Below are 17,104 nucleotides of genomic sequence, written 5' to 3' on the forward strand. Positions count from 1 at the left end.
GTCTCTTGAGTGGTGCATTTAATCCATTAACATTCAGGGTGTCCTCTCTCCCTTTATCTTGATATTATAGTTATGCCTAAGGCACTTGACTGCTAACTAGAAGATTGGCGGTTCAAACCCACCAGCCACTACTGGGAAGGAGGGTTGGGCAATCTACTTTCATAGTGATATCCCCTGGGAACCCAGGGGGGGTTTTGGTATTAGGCAACTCAGACGGCACATAATAACAACAACATTACTACTATTATATACAGACTATTATATAATGAGAACTCTACCAAGCACTGTTAAATGTTTTTATATGTTTAACAAAAATAAAACAAACCCAAAACCTATTGCCATAGATTTGATTCTGTCTCACAGCAACCCTTTAGGATAGAGTAGAACTGCTCTGAAGGGTTTCCAAGATTGTAAAATCTTCATGGAAGCAGACTTCCCATATTTTTTCCATGGAGTTGCTTGTGGCGTTGAACCACTGTCCTTTCATTTATCAGCCAGGTGCTTAACTACTGCCACCAGGGCTCATTTCATATATGTTTAATTTTTCATACATATTTTATAGAACAGAAGAGGGAAAAAATAGATTTTATATATATCCATTTATTTTGTTTTTCCTTTATTCCTAAAGATCTAGGTTTTCCTCTCTTATAATTTCCTTCCAGCCTGAAGAACCTTCCTAGAACATGTCTGCTATAAATGAAATCTGTTTGTTCTCCATCTGAGAATATCAACTTTACCTTTATTCCTGAAGAATTTTTTCTTTGGATCTGGGGTTATGGATTGGCAGTTCTGTTTTTTCCAGAACTTCGAAGATACTGTTCTGTATTTTTGGTCTTTATGGCCACTAATAAGAAATTCACAGTCATTGGAATTATTCCTCTGTTTTTTATTGTGCCACTTTTTTTTTTTTTTTTTTTTAACCCCTAGCTGCTATTAAGTTTTTTTTCACTTGTTCGATTAGCATGATTTTGTTAAAGTTTATCCCGATTGGGGTTCACTGAGCTTCTTGAATATGTATTTAAAAAAAAGAAGAAAAAAAAAAACAATCTGTTGCTACCTAGTCAGTTCTTACTCATGGTCACTCTGTGTGTTTTAGGGTAGTACTGCCCTCCATGCAGTTTTTGTGGCTGTAACTTTTGCAAGCAGTTCTCCAGGCTTTTCTTTTGAGGCACCTTTGAGTGGGTTTGTACTGTCAACCTTCTGGTTAGTACCCCAGTGTTTAACCAGTTGCACCATCCAAGGACTTTACTGAATATGTATACAGGTAGTCCCTTGCTGCGAAGTGGTTTCATTCCAAAGACCCTGTCATAAGTCATTTCTTACGTAAGTTGAATGCCTTATTTTAGTTTTCATTATTATTACCTTTTATTAGTAGTAGTTCATAAATCATAACATTGAACATCTGCAAGGGACCATTTGAGAATGATAATATCAGTAAATTAAATGTTGCACTATTGTATGTAGTACATGTTACTAATGATAAGATGTATGGTAAGTCCCCATGTTATGAATAGCTAACTTATGGACAACAGATTGTTTATCATAATCACCTTCCCTTGCTGTATATGCAGCTTTTAAATCACTAAAAAACACTTACAGCCAAACCAAACCCACTGCCATCTAGTTCATTCTAATAGCAATCCTTTTAGGATAGAGTAGCACTGCCCCACAGGGTTTCCAGGGCTGTAAATCTTTACAGATGCAGACTGTCACCTCTTTCTTCTGAGGAGTGGCTTGTGGGTTTGAACCACCAACCTTCTTGGTTGGCAGGCAAATGCTTTAAACTCTGTGCCACCAGAGCCCCTTTCTTGTACTAAAGTAAGACTCAATAAGAACCACATGTACCTCTTTTGACTTACCTACAAATTTGATGTAAAGACACATTTAATAATAGATATCGTTTGTAACCTGTACCCCCCCAAAAAACCCCAGATGGTCCTAAGGAGTTCACTGTAACTTGAATACGTTGTAAGTTAAGGTCTGCCTGTATTTACATATTTTACCAAACTTTGAGAGGTTTTTGGGTGCTGTATCTTCAGATTTTTTTTTTTTCCAATCTCTGTTATCTTTTTGTATCCCATGACATATATGTTAGATATACTGATAACAGTCATAAAACTTTCTGAGGCCCTATTCCAAAATGTATCTATTGTCTAGTTATTGATTCTTTCCTCTGTCGTCTTCATTCTGCTCTTAACCAATCCAGTCAGTTTTTATTTTGGTTATTGTTGTTTTCATTTCTGAAATTTTTAATTTGTTTCCTTTTTACAGTTTTTACTTTTCTGCTGAGAATTGCATTTTCATTCAAGATTGTGTTTTAATCCCTTGAAGTTTAGTTAGAATTAATACATATTAAGTCTCTGTTAATTTCAACATAGGATGCTTTCATAATTCCAATAACTGAGTCATCTTGGGCTTCACATCTGTTGATTGACTATTGATTATCTGGCCCAAAAGACCTAGTTTCTGTTGGAATTTTAGCTGTGTCTACTTCTGCCATCATGCCACTGTGTGACTAGGGGCCATTCTGAGGAAAAAGCCAGGGGTGGAGGGTGGAGATAAGTGGGAAGGAAACTCACTCACTTGCAGTCTCTTCTCAAATTTGGGCTACTCTCCATTTTTTGTCTGCTGTTTTTTTTTTTGTTTTTTTTTTTTAATGAAAACAAATACTTAGTCCCCAGTACTTTTGTTGTGTGTGTGTGTGTGTGTGTGTGTGTGTAACAGAAGCAATGGACTTTAGTGTCTACTTTGTCATATTATTCCAGATGTGTTAGCAGATACTAAGGACTTCAAAAAAGGTTACATTTGAATTTATAATTCTAGTTCATTTAGAAATATTAAGAACTACTATGTTATACCACCACTGGTCTGTCAGTCTGGATGTCAGAAGAGACTCTGAAACTTGCCCTTGAATGGAGAGTAGCTAAAGCAAATGGAAGAAAAGATAAGATAAAAGAGCTGAACAGAAGATTTCAAAGAGCAGGTTGAGAAGACAAAGTCAATTATTATAATGAAATGTGCAGAGACGTGGAGTTAGAAAATCAAAAAGGAAGAACATGCTTGGCATTTCTTAGGCTGAAAGAATTGAGGAAAAAATTCAAGCCTTGAGTTGCAATGTCAAAAGATTCTATGGGTAAAATAATGAATGATGCAGGAAACATCAAAAGAAGATGGAAGGAATACACAGAGTCACTGTAGCAAAAAAACAATTTGTCAGTTTTCATGCATTTCAGGAGGTGGCATATGATTAAGAACCATTGGTATTGAAGGAAGCATTTGAAGCTGCACTGAAGGTATTGGTGAATAACAACGTTTCAGGGATTGATGGGATACTCATTGAGATGTTTCAACAAACAGTTGCACTGGAGGTTCTTAATCATCTATGCCAATATATTTGGAAGACAGCTACCTGGCCAACTGATTGGAAGAGATCCATATTTGTCCCCATTATAATGAAAGGTGATCCCACAGAATGTGGAAATTATCGAACAATATCGCATGCAAGTACAATCTGCTCAAGATAATTCAAAAATGGTTGCAGCAGTATACTGACAGACAACTTCCAGAAATGCAAGCTGGATTCAGAGGAGGACATTAAACAAGGGATATCATTGCTGATGTCAGATGGATCTTGACTGAAAGCAAAGAATACCAGAGAGATGTTTGCTTGTGTTTTATTGACTATGCAAAGGTATTCGACTATGTAGATTATAACAAATTATGGATAACATTGAGAAGAATGGGAATTCCAGAGCACTTAATTGTGCTCATGAGGAACCTGTACATAGACCGGGAGGTTGTCATTCAAACAGAGCAAGCAGATACTGCATGGATTCAAATCAGGAAAGGGAGCGTATCAGGGTTGTATCCTTTCACCATACTTATTTAATCTGTATGCAGAACAAATAATCTGAGAACCTGGACTATATGAAGAAAAATGCAGTGTCAGGATTGGAGGAGGAGTCATTAACAACTTATGATATGCAGATGATACAACCTTGCTTGCTGAAAGTGAAAATGGCTTGAAACACTTACTGATGAAGATTAAAGACTACAGTCTGCAGTATAGATTACACCTCATCATAAAGAAAACAAAAATCCTCACAAATGGACCAATCAGCAGCATCTCAATAAATGAACAAGATTGAAGTTGCCAGAGATTTCTTATTACTTGTTTCCACAAGCAACATCACTGGAAGCAGCAGTCAAGAAATCAAACAATGTATTGTACTGGGCTAATCTGCCACAAAAGACCACTATAAAATGCTGAAGAGCAAAGATGTCTCTTTGAAGACTAAGGTGCTCCCAACCCAAGCCATGATGTTTTTCAGTTGCCTCATATGCATGTGAAAGCTGGAGAGTGAATAAGGAAGACCAAAGAAGAGTTGATGCTTTTGAGTTGTGTTGGTGAAGAATACTGAAAGTACCATGGACTGCCAGAAGAACTAACAAATCTGTCCTGTAAGAAGTACAGCCAGAATGCTCCTGGAAGTGAGAATGGCCACACTTCATCTGACCTACTTTGGTCATGTTGTTTGTAGGGACCATTCCCTGGAGAGGGATATCATGCTTGGTAAAGTGGAGGGTTAGCAAAAAAGGGAAAGGCTCTCAAAGAGATGGATTAACACAGTGGCTGCACCGATGGGCTCAGGTATAGCAAGGATTGTGAGGCTGGTACAGCACCGGGCAGTGTTCCATTCTGTTGTACACAGGGTCACTGTGAGTTGGAGCCAACTCGACAGAACCTAACAACAGCAACACTATGTAATGTTGTTGTTGTTGTTGTTATGTGCCGTCGAGTCGGCCCCGACTCATAGCGACCCCTCCTTGGGTTTCCGAGGCAGTATCACTACGGAAGTAGGATTGCCCAACCTTCCTTCCGAGGAGTGGCTGGTGGGTTTGAACCACCAGCCGTCTGGTTAGCAGGCAAGTGTCTTAGCCACTATGCTACCAGAGCTCCGTAATAGGTAAGGTGTTAAAGGAAAAATTTCTTTTATATATGGTCTGTTCTTTCGCTTTAGAACTGCTTAATACTACTGTTTTCTGCTTCCAAAATTGTTGTTTGTGATGGTTTAAAATTTAGCATTCCTAAGTTGACTGTGCCAGACTTTGTTCCTGAGTACTCTAAACTCTGATCTCAAGTTGCTTTGTTTTTTACTGATTTTCACAAGTAATATTGTTAGTTGCTGTTTTGGTTTACCAGACAGCTTTCTTCTACTCTAAAAACCATATATGATTCTCCATATATAAATATCACTAATAAAATGTCCTTCCTTACTCATCTTTTTGACAGGGTAACAGTAAAAGACTTGCCTATAACTTACATTCTATAACATAAGAAAATTATATTTTGAATCAATCCTTAGGTGTGTTGTTTGGACTGGTGATGAACGTGTCTTCTTTTATAATCCCACCACTCGTCTTTCTATGTGGGACCGACCTGATGATTTGATTGGAAGGGCAGATGTTGACAAAATTATTCAGGAACCCCCTCATAAAAAAGGAATGGAAGAAGGAAAGAAACTAAGTAAGTTTTATATTAGAAATTTATCATGTATTTTCAACATTCTTTTAATATTTTCATAGAAAATGTGAGGGCTATTTAGGAAAATTTTATTATTCAAGGAATATAAGAAATCTGTGAACTGGAAAAAAAGATTGTTGCATTAGTTAGGGTTCATTAGTAGAGGTAAAATATAGAGAATTTGCATAAAATCGTCTTTGGTAAAAATATAATTTTTCTTTTTTAACTTCTCTTATCAAGATTTTCAGTTAATCTAAGATATGTTGGTACCATTATAGCTGGCTTGATTTTATTAGTAATACTAAAATATTCTTCAGTGAGGTTTCAGTAACTTTTGTGACTGGTAATACATTTTTTGAAATAATCATAATTGTGTTATATATGTCTTCTTTCAATTAGATGAAAGTTAGGGAAGATAAAGATAAACCTTATTTCTGAAAATGTAGAGACACCTAAACGTTTTGGAGAGATTATCTTTTAATCTACCTTATGCTTAGTCAGCCCCAGGGACAACTCAGGAACACCCAAAGCAGCAGGCCAGAAGAGCAGGAGAAAGGGGATTAAAAGCCAGGAAGCCAGACAGAGGAACAGTCAGGCACAGGGACCCAGGTGGGGGTGATACAAGAGGTCTCCAACAGCAAGACAAACTTGTCTTTCGGTTTGTCCTACTGTGGTGACATGTAGACATGAGTTTTGAGGTTGAGCCTCTGGTGTTTAAAACTCATCGAGATGCACCTGGTTCGCAGGTAACAGCCCAGCTTATAGACTGAGACAGACTAGGAAGAAGGAAGAGGCCGTCCACTTCTCAAAGAATTGGCCAGGGAAAACCTTATGAATAGCAAAGAAACAGTGCTTGGTACATTACCGCACACCTTTAGGAGTAGTCCATTTAGGCTAAAAGATGAAAGGGGGAGGCCTTCAACGAGATGGATTGACACGGTGGCTGCGATAATGGGCTCAAGTATAGCAGAGATTGTGGTGCTGGCGTGGGGTCGGGCAGTGTTTCGTTCTTCTGTGCATGGGGTCGCTATGAGTTGGAAACGACTCGACGGCACTTACCAACAACAACAATGCTTAGACAACATTCCAATATATATAACCAGCAGAAATAGTTGTACATATTGTTATTGCTTATTTTTAATTTCCCTTTGTGTTAACATGTGTGTTTTCATAGAAACCTTTTTGATAAATGAGCCATACAAGAAAAAATCTTAATCTGTGTAATTTACAATAATTAAGGAATTTTTACAGATTTTATATATGTGGTACTAACATTTTCTGCATACAAGTGATTTCCAAATCAGTGAAATCTTGCCTTTTGGGTGCTGCAGATTCTAAGCACCAGGTTTTTCCTATTGAGCAATACCTGTTTTATAGATAAAATATCAGTAATACTTTATAACCATAGTACTGAATGATGCCAAGATGCTTGTGATTTTTTTTTGTTTTTAGGAATGTATTTTCAAATATTGGGTCCTTTTTTTTTCGAACATATCAACATGCATTGTAGAAAAAAGGCACTATAAATCCTGAATCAAGAAAGTTTTATTGTATATATTTGTAAATTTAAGGTTTGGGCAAGAAACATTTCAAAACGGAATAAAAATTTTATGTAAATGTTGAATAAATACAGGAGGTATAGAATTATGCAGTAATGTTTTATATTAGTGGATTTTAAAGGGTAGGTCTTTTATACAAAAAAATCCACACACCTTTAAAGATGCAATTGTAAGATACAATCTTAACAAATATTCTTAACAATACTTGAAATATTTTTACAGGGCACCCAACACCAACAATGCTGTCCATCCAAAAGTGGCAATTCTCTATGAGTGCAAGTGAGTGAGCTTATTAACTACAGCTTCTTTTTAATATTGATAAAGGAAGTTTTCTGGTCATGGTTAGAGAGATTTATGCCTAAATATGATTGCTGTTTGCTTATTTTTATGGTGACAGAATTTAATTTTATCCTACAGTTAAAGAAGAACAAGAATTAATGGAAGAAATTAATGAAGATGAGCCTATTAAAGCAAAAAAACGGAAGTAAGTAATACATATAGTTTGTGTAATTTAGGTAGATTTTGCCTTTTAGAGGTTGATTAGGTTTCAGTCAATACGTAATTAGAAGTGGCAGGTAATGTGTGTGCTAAGAGCCAAGTCAGGATAGCTCTCTTTTAATGTATACTGCTTTTAGAGTGTAGAAATATGGTATCCTTTCTCTTTGCAAAAGAAACTTGGTTATTGAAATATATACTATGAAACAAAATGACATTTTAGGCATTAGCTGATTATTTTCAGAAATTTGTTGTTGTTGTTAAGGTACCGTCGAGTTGTCTCCAACTCATAGCAACACTATGCACAGCAGAGCGAAACACCAGAAATTCATTAGGCCTGAATTTTATGAAAAATAAATTTCCTCCCTAATATAGGCCACAGCAGACCTCCGTCAACAATGTGGCTATTCCAGTGATTCCATAACCACAGATACAGACTTCTGTTTTTATTTACTTTATCTTGTCACTTAGTATTTGAATCCTGTGGTCATTACTATCTGGTAAGAAGGGAATTCATGAGCTTGGAATGTGTTCTGAGAGAAAGGAACTGGTAAAAGTGGAAGCATTAGCTTGGCCAGTGTTCAAGAGTTGGGTAAAATGTGAATATGGCTTTTATTAAGGGGGTGGAATGGTCGAGGAGGATGGGTATGCAGAGGGAATGGGACCATTATTTAGCAGCAAAAAAGAAAATCTGAAGACATTAAGGACTGGTTGATCATAGTCCGTATCTGAAAAGGACAGATTGAATGCAGCCAAATTGTGGCAAGGAAATCAGTAAAACAATTTTTATAACAAGTGTTTTTTTTTTAAATCTCTTAATTGTCAACAACATTAAAGATAATAAGTTATTAAAGAGAATCATTTGTTTGCTATTCTCACTTTTGCAATTGACTTTTTATTTCTTGATGAAGTATATTAGTTGTAATAAAAGCATTTTCTGTTCTTTTTTAAAAAGTAGTCCATCTAGAATAAGCATTTGTTTTTTTAATTATTATAACTGACTGTATTCATTCTGTTTATGTACCGTAATTTTGGATGTTCCTATGATGTTGAACTTTTAGGTTGTTTTTAATTGTTTGTTCTTATAGACAACTTTGTAAGGTTTTTAACTGCTTTTATCAGGAGAATGTCAAAGAAGTCCTTTATGTGGATTGCCCGAGCTTCTCTATTTAGGTACAAAGCTAAAAGCCTATTTTTCCTGGCTCAGTTTTTCTTGTATTTATTTTATTGAGATAGATAGTGATAGTTTGTAATGTGACATTTTTATTTAGTATAATTCTACAAAGCTTATTTATTTTCATTAGTTATTATGTTTGTTTGATGTCTTTTTAACTCTTTAACTCTTTAAATAGTTCTTAATTATTATAAGAGGGGATATTGTTGGGCAAATTGCTTTTACCTGTTTGTTTTGTGCATATCTTAGGTCACAGACTATCTCGCTAAGTTCCTGCAGGTCACGGACTATGTCTTCTGTTTCTTTTGATTGGTTCCTTAAGTTACCAATTACCTCTCACCATATTTGTGGGTTAGCCTTAGTTCCATTTTAGTCTACGGGGCTACCTTCACTTACCTATAGCATGCTTTGAATTCCCTGATTCCCCTGTTTGTATAGGCAACATAGCAAATCTTACTGGAAGGAAAATCTGCTCAAATACATGAGTATTATTTGAAGTACCTACTTTTTGGATTATTCACAATTGGACCTTTTTCATAGTGCATATGTTTGAGAGGTGACTTGATTTCATGTTTACAATTTCACTTAATTACCACCCAGCAACAGGGTTGCTTCTTAGCCCTGACTTGCATTTTTGGAGGAGCAAGAAGTAGTTTAGTCATTGACGAACAGTTCTAATTCTACCTAACCACTCCTGGGCCCATGTTGCTCTCTGGGACCTGTCCTTCAACTTAAATCTCAACCTATCACCCAGAAAGTGAGTAATTAAAATGTCAGGTAGGTAAGGTATCTCACACATACCCACGTAGCCAAGTTTGAAAGTATTTTACTTTTATTTTCAAAATAAATACTCAGAATTACTAAGACTCGTACCAGTTTTTATTAGACTTTTAAACTATGCATTTATAATGTAAAATATTTTGGAAAATATTAGTTTTCCTCTGTCATTTTAAGAACTATAAAAATTTATGTTCTGTGCTGTTTAATTCTAACAGTTTTATTGTAATGTTAGATAAGTTTTTTGTTCTTTCTTTTTAAAGTAAGATAGTTCACTTTGTATATCTAGTGTCAAGGGGAGACAGCACATTAAAGGTATTTCTCCCCCAACAATGTAGCCACTGTAATATTGTTAGAAGTTCATTATAATTTTATTACTCTCATTACAATGAAAGTTGCTTGTCCCTTAGAGTTCATTTGAAACCCTCAATAGAATTTGTTTTTGCCAAAATATGCTGCTCAGTAGTGAGTCTTGAAAGTTCCATCGATTTTAAAATTTTAATAAGATTCTTTATTAATATTTTGTCAGGTGATGCTCTGTGTTTTATTTTTTATAGGAGAGATGATAATAAAGACATTGATTCAGAGAAAGAAGCTGCCATGGAAGCTGAAATTAAAGCTGCCCGAGAAAGGGCCATTGTCCCTCTGGAGGCCCGAATGAAGCAGTTCAAGGACATGCTGCTAGAGAGAGGGGTCAGAAAACAATCTTTGGGGGAGATATTTCTGTTTTGTATAAGTAATATAAATATGTCTTGCTAAAAGGTCAAATCTAAGGTTAGTGCTCATGTTTTGGGGGGGAGGACAAGGGAAGCCTATCGAATTATTGTACTTTTTTGAAACAGCCCTTTTCTTGGCTAATAATCATATTTAACTAAATGCCATTTTACTATCCTTTGAAGTACAAATAACATTTACATTTATTGGGTCATTAAATTTTGGTGAGTAATGTAAGACAAGTTTTAACATTACAGATTGGCAGACTACATGGGATAGGTAAGGTATATAAGATTCTTCCTTTAATATTTTCAGAATGGCTTCTGGTTAAAGGAGAACTTGTATTTTATGATACTATTAATGATACTTAACTGAGAAGGGATTTCTACCTTTTGGTTATATGTGCAGATTCCTTTGAATAAATAAAATTGTTCAATTTTAAATCACAACATTGTACACAAGATTGGCGCAAGCATAAAATGTAGATCTTCAAGGCTTTCTCTGATGTACCAATTTTTAAAATGTCACACAGTAGTGGTTATTTTAATGAGTAATTAATTGTGTGTTATTTCTATATAATATAGAAATGTTCAGAGCCAATTAGTGTGGAAATTTGCTATTCCTAACCCCCCACTGCTTGTCATTTATTAGTGATGGAAACTTCAGTATGGTTTTTATTATGTCTCCTTTATAAACAGATGTCCTGTAGATTTCAAGTAAAATTTTATGACCTTTATGTTTTTAGAGCAAACTTAATTATGAGGCAATACATTTTTTATTTTAAAGGTTTCTGCTTTTTCAACATGGGAGAAGGAGTTGCACAAGATAGTTTTTGATCCTCGGTATTTACTTCTCAATCCTAAAGAGAGAAAACAGGTAAAAGGAAAATAACATTATTTAAGAAATGTATCTACTTCCGTAGTGATACTGCCTCGCAAACCCAAGGAGGGGTCGCTATGAGTCGGGTCCAACTCGACGGCACACAACAATAACAACATATCCCTTGCCAGGATGATTTTTAAATTTTAAGGAATGAATTACCTTTTTTTTTTTCCTTTCCTAACACAGCTTTTCAAAAACACAGTCTCATAGCTTAGAACACATTTATCCTCTTTGTGTGGACAGTTAAATGCTTCAGATGGGTATTTTTGCTGTTACGGACATAGATACTGATTCATTAACTTTTCGTCCTTATGCTTCACACATTGAAGTTATAGCTAAACTAACATGGCTTCAAAATTATTTTAAATGCATTTATTAATTTAGTTTTTATTGGACAAATTATGTAAATTTAGAGTATAAAAATAGCAAAGCACAAATGAGTGAAAGAGAAAAATCCCAAGTATAATCCTACCCAGCAGATAAGACCACCATTGAACATTTTGATTGATAGCTTCCTGACATTTTATGCCAGTATATAAAATAACGTGTGTATGTATATTTATGTGCATATTATGTTGAGGCACAATAGAGGTATGTTTATGTCTTACACACACCACATACAGAATTCATATCTAAGTAGCTAGCATCTGTTAAAATGTCTGTTTTCATCGTAAACTTAGAGAAATGACAGACACTGCAAGGTCTCTGTGGATGGTATTAGCAAAGCTAGAGTTGCCTTGTTCAAGTAACCATTTGTTCCCATGATGATTCAGTGACACATAATCATCTCATGATGATTGCTTCTTTCTCTAAAGCATTGCACACTTCCATCCTATATAATTTCTGAATTACCTGGACCATCCCAGCACTGATCTGTGTAAAATGGTGAGTATGTTGAACCACTTGCTGTAGTGCTGTTGAGCTACAAGATTTCATGTGGTAATAGTAGGGTCCATTTTCCATGTTTATAATTTAATAGTTGGACTGATTGTTTACACAGTTTATGCCATTGCGCATGTAAGTCTAATCATGGATATTAGTGAAGAAAAGAAGTGTATAGTGTTTCAGACATGTACTTTAGTACAAGTAATAGACATAGCTTTCCAAGTATCATATTTATGTATGCATTCAAGCATAGTAGTCATCTTAAAAAACTATTTTGTGGTAATGGTCTCATCCTCATTGCAGTTGACAATCCTATCAAAACTTATAAATCGTCCTTGATTCTTTGCTTTTCCCTACTACCTATATCTACTATTTCAGTAAATCTACCTCCAAAATTTTTAAATCCAACTCTTATTTACCATTTTCTCCACTAACACACCTCATCCAAGCCACGTGAGTACCTCTCATTATCTGTGTGGCCCCTAGTTGATCTCCTTGTCTCCTTTCTTGCTCCTCTGTAGTCAGATTCATTTTCCACACTGTAGCTAGACTGATTTTAAAGTAAATGGGATATCAAATCAAGTCAGCATTCTTTTGCTTTAAACTGTTTAGTGTGTCCTGTTATATTTAGGATAAAATTGAAACTTTATCATGGCATGGAAGAGTCTATATGTACCTGCATACCCCTTGAAGCTCTTATATTTATTTAGTCTAGCCACAAGCTTGGCACATTGCAGTACTTGCTATCTCCTGTTTCTGGAAGGTTCATCCCTACATGTTTTATTTTCTTCATGGAATCTCATAGCTCTAAATTATGTAAAATTATTTAGTTTATTATCCGTCCCCTCCTATCAAAGAGTATAAATTCTACGAGGGCAGAAACTATGCTTTATTAATTGCCTGTGTGTAGTGCCTATATTAATGCTTACCCTAAGTAGCCCTGGATACATTTAAAACTTTTATGGCTTAACTCTTCATGCCACTGGGTATATTTTAATTCCTGATTGAATGAAATTACAAGTAACATACTGAGAACTAAAGTTCTTTCCCAATATTAGAAAAATTGATGATTTTTCTAAAGCTACTGTAACAGAAATATCACAAGTGAATGATTTTAACAAACAGAATTTATTCTTTTACTGTTTAGAAGTCTAGAAACTGATGGTAATAACTCCTTAGCAGCATTACATTGAAAAAGAGAAATGTGTCAAGTGGTATTCTATTTTTAATAAACTGTGCTTAAAGATTCTCTTGAGTTTTGAGAACAGGGAGAAGTTCACATTTGGCATTAATTTTTTTCAATGTCTTTAACAATTTGATTATTTGGTTTTCTAATTCACATGGGTGTATAAAATCCAGGTGAAAACAGCTAAGTGGTAGCTTATACATTTGCATTTTGTAATTTTATATCTGGAATTTGTACGTTGATTTTAAAAACGGCTTACAACTTAATTGAAAATGCTTGAGTCTAAAACTGTGTGTCTTTTTTGGATATGCCCTTTACTAGTTAGTTACCTTGTAGATTTGCCTTGTTTTGCATCATTATAAAAGATACATTCTTATATTATCATTGCCATTCATTTTAACTTGTAACTTTATTTAATCTTTTTTTATAAGATGTCACTTAAGAGATCAAACTTGTTTTTTATTTTTTTCACAAATATTTAAGATGATTAACATTTTTCAGAAATGCAGACAGTTTTCAAGATTTTCTAGAGAGTAATTATGCTAACACTTTAAATTGTTTATCTTATTTCAAAGTAAAAATTTCAATACAGTTTGTTATTCAGAGCTTTTAAGATTTACGGTGTTAATAGTGTGATAGGGCATTGCCTCAAAAAATTACTCACAGTTGCTGTTTTGGTTACTTAGTGCTGCTCTGACAGGAATATACCATAAATAGGATGGTTTAAACAAACAGGAGTTTATTCTCTTACACAGTTTTGGAGGCTGGACTTCTAGTTCAAAGCTCTGTGCTCCAGGGCCTGGGTAAAAGACCGTTGAACTTGCTTGGGCTTCAGCTCTGCCTCTTGCTTCTGGCCCACTGAAGCTAGAGGCAGCTCTTCACTCAGGTAGTTGCTAGCTGCTGAGGCTGACAGACTCAAGTTTGACAAGTGAAAAGGCACAGTCCCGATACTATCAAACCACGTGGCAGGCCATTAATTCAACTCCGTTGAAAGTCCCAAGATCGGCAGGGCAACATGGCAGGCTGCTGATCAACAACTCAGCTACATAAATAGTTCAAATGTGCCATCAACTGAAGACCTTCCTCAAAGTTACTTCTTAGATACTGGAAGCAGCCCACATCCCTAAAGCAGCTACTCAGCTGCCCCAGTAGATTCCACCATGGAGATAATTACCAGTTTCACCATGGGGAGGGATAACTCCATCCAGCTGCCAGACACTCAACCCGGCCCAGCCAAGTTGACATACAACCTTAACTATCACCAAAAAAAAAAAAAAAAAACCTCACTGCTGTTGATCCGACTCATAGCGACCCCTCTTTGGGTTTCTGCGGCAGTATAAGTCGATTGCTTAACCTTCCTTCCGAGGAATGACTGGTGGGTTTGAATCACCAGCCTTCCTGGTTAGTAGTCAAAAGCCTTAGACACTACACCAGCCACTCCATGGAAGGAAGACTGGGCAGTCTACTTCCATTAAGATTTTAACTACCACAGTTGCCATTATTTCATCTAGGCCACAAGGTTCATCTATCAATATCAAATTATAAATTGAATTAAATTGATAGGAGAATCAAATAATGATGTCCATACTTTTAGTAAACTTACATTTTGAATAAAAAATATACATGTGGGAAAGTCTAATAATCATAAGTCTACAAGTCAATGAAGTTTTACAAAGTGAACATACCATGTTATTACCAAGATCAAGAAAGGGACATTATTAGCACCCCTGAAGCCCCCTTGAAGGCTTAGACAGAATAGCCCTTTATGTGTTTTTGCTTATGCCTGTAAAATGAAACTTAACTAGGCATTTTTAAAACTGATTTATGTTCATGATATTTATTACAAAATTTTATTCATGACTTGATGCTATCAGAAAACAACTATAAAATAGGGACCATTGGTCCAACAACTGAGGAATGGATAACCAAACTTTGGTACATTCACACAATGGAATACTATGCAACGCTAAAGAATAATGTAGAATCTGCAGAACACCGCATAACGTGGATGAACTTGGAGGACATTATGCTGAGCGAAATAAGTCAGTCACAAAAGGACAAATATTGTATTAGTCCGTTATTGTAAAAGTTAAGGAAATGTTTATATATTGGAGGACATTTTCTTTGTTGGTTACCAGGGGTGGGAGGGGAGGGGAGGGAATGCTGTTAGATAGATAGAGATAAATATTGATTTGGGTGAAGAGAAGGGCAATGTACCAAATGTGAGTGACCAATATGGCAGCATTGAGGATGAGAAAGACAGAGAGAGTTACATGGGCAGTACAAACAACAAATATGAACCCCTTTGTAAATACAATACTGAGTTGTTAATGAAAGCAAATATGGGTATAGGGACAGATAGATGGGTGAACAAGCTAAACAATTATGTATGTCTAAATGGAGAGTGTATCCAAGATCATATACAGGGTTGGCAGAAAATGGGCCTCTCGAAGAGTATGAAGGGATGGACACTGGGAAGAGGTAGCTATGGGGAGGAAGTGGGAGGGGAGCTGCTGCATTGTAAGTTTTGGTCAATGACGTGAGACAAAGTATATGTGAACTGCTGTATGAAAAGTCAATTTACTCTGTAAATCTTCACCCAAATCCTAATAAAAAAAAAAAAAAAAAATAGGGACCATTGGGAATATGATAAAATTAGAACTCCTGATTTTCTGAGATGTCCATCTCAAACAGTGATGCCTAACTTTGACCTGGGATATTCCAGATGACAGAATATGAAGTTCTCACAAGCTTCTCAAAAGAAAATTAATGGAAATTCATTTGAATTTTATATGTCATTTATTGGGTGTGTAGATACTTAATATGGTTATGTCCCCTTGTTGATTGATCCTTTAATCATCATATAATAATGTCTTTCCTTGTCTCTTATGGTAGTTTTTGTCTTAAAATTTATTGGGTGTGTAGATACTTAATATGGTTATGTCCCCTTGTCGATTGATCCTTTAATCACCATATAATGTCTTTCCTTGTCTCTTATGGTAGTTTTTGTCTTAAAATCTGTTTTATCAGAAGTTAAATGAATCTGCTTTGCAAAATTTCACCCAAATCACAATAAAAAGTTAAAAAAAAAGTAGTATTGCCACTTTCGTTCTTTTTTGATTGCCATTTGCTTGATAAAATTTTTCCAGCCTTTGGTTTTCAGTCCGTTTTTGTCTTTGTGTCTGTGGTAGTTAAGATTATGTGTCAGCTTGGCTGGGCCATGGTTTTGAGTGACTTGGCAGCTGGGTGTAGTTAGTTATTCCTCATGATGAGATTGTAATTGCCTCCATTTTGGAATCTACTATGAGAAGCTAAGTAGTTGAAGGGGAGTTACCTTTGAGGTGTGCCCTGCTTCTACTATATATGGAGAAGCTTTGGGAAAGGTAGCTAGCTTTATGGTACTTCTTTATTTTATTTTATTTTATTTTAACTTTTATTGTGGTGAAAACATCCAGAAGGCATTCGCCAAGATAACTTCCACACTTGCAGCTTAGGGACATTGACATTTTTCATGTCGTGCCACCATTATAGCTGTCTGTTTCCAAAATATTCTGCCACTATTAGTATAAACTCAGTGCTCTGAAAACAAAAGCTCTCCCTTTCCCCCTCCCTCCTTTCCCTAGTAACCACTAACGATCTTTGAGATATGTAGATAGATAGATAGATAGATCCATATATATACACACACATGCACACATTTTTTTTTTTCCAACCTATCTAAGAATCCCCCCCTCCCAATCCCTGGTAACCAACAAAGTTCCCTTCCATGTATCAACTTTTCCTTGACTTTTTACAATGGAGAACTAATACAATACTCTGGTAGCATAGTGCCTAAGGCACTTGACTGCTCACCAGAAGGCTGGAGGTTCAAACCCACCAGCCACTCCTCGGAAGGAAGGTTGGGCAAT

General features: G+C 35.7%; 1 protein-coding gene across 1 annotated transcript in view; it reads left to right on the forward strand.

The window, feature by feature from the left end:
- TCERG1 (transcription elongation regulator 1) overlaps nucleotides 1–17,104 on the forward strand; it is a 74,086-nt gene that overhangs the window by 39,012 nt on the left and 17,970 nt on the right. Inside the window, exons 10-14 of the mRNA XM_007949117.1 lie at nucleotides 5,367–5,527; nucleotides 7,306–7,362; nucleotides 7,501–7,567; nucleotides 10,087–10,222; nucleotides 11,030–11,119. Coding sequence (XP_007947308.1) covers nucleotides 5,367–5,527; nucleotides 7,306–7,362; nucleotides 7,501–7,567; nucleotides 10,087–10,222; nucleotides 11,030–11,119 — 511 coding nt within the window. The remainder of the gene's footprint in view (nucleotides 1–5,366; nucleotides 5,528–7,305; nucleotides 7,363–7,500; nucleotides 7,568–10,086; nucleotides 10,223–11,029; nucleotides 11,120–17,104) is intronic.

Source organism: Orycteropus afer, unplaced genomic scaffold (assembly GCF_000298275.1).
Source record: "Orycteropus afer afer isolate SDZICR_OR568_19922 unplaced genomic scaffold, OryAfe1.0 scaffold00238, whole genome shotgun sequence".
Lineage (NCBI taxonomy): Eukaryota > Metazoa > Chordata > Mammalia > Tubulidentata > Orycteropodidae > Orycteropus > Orycteropus afer.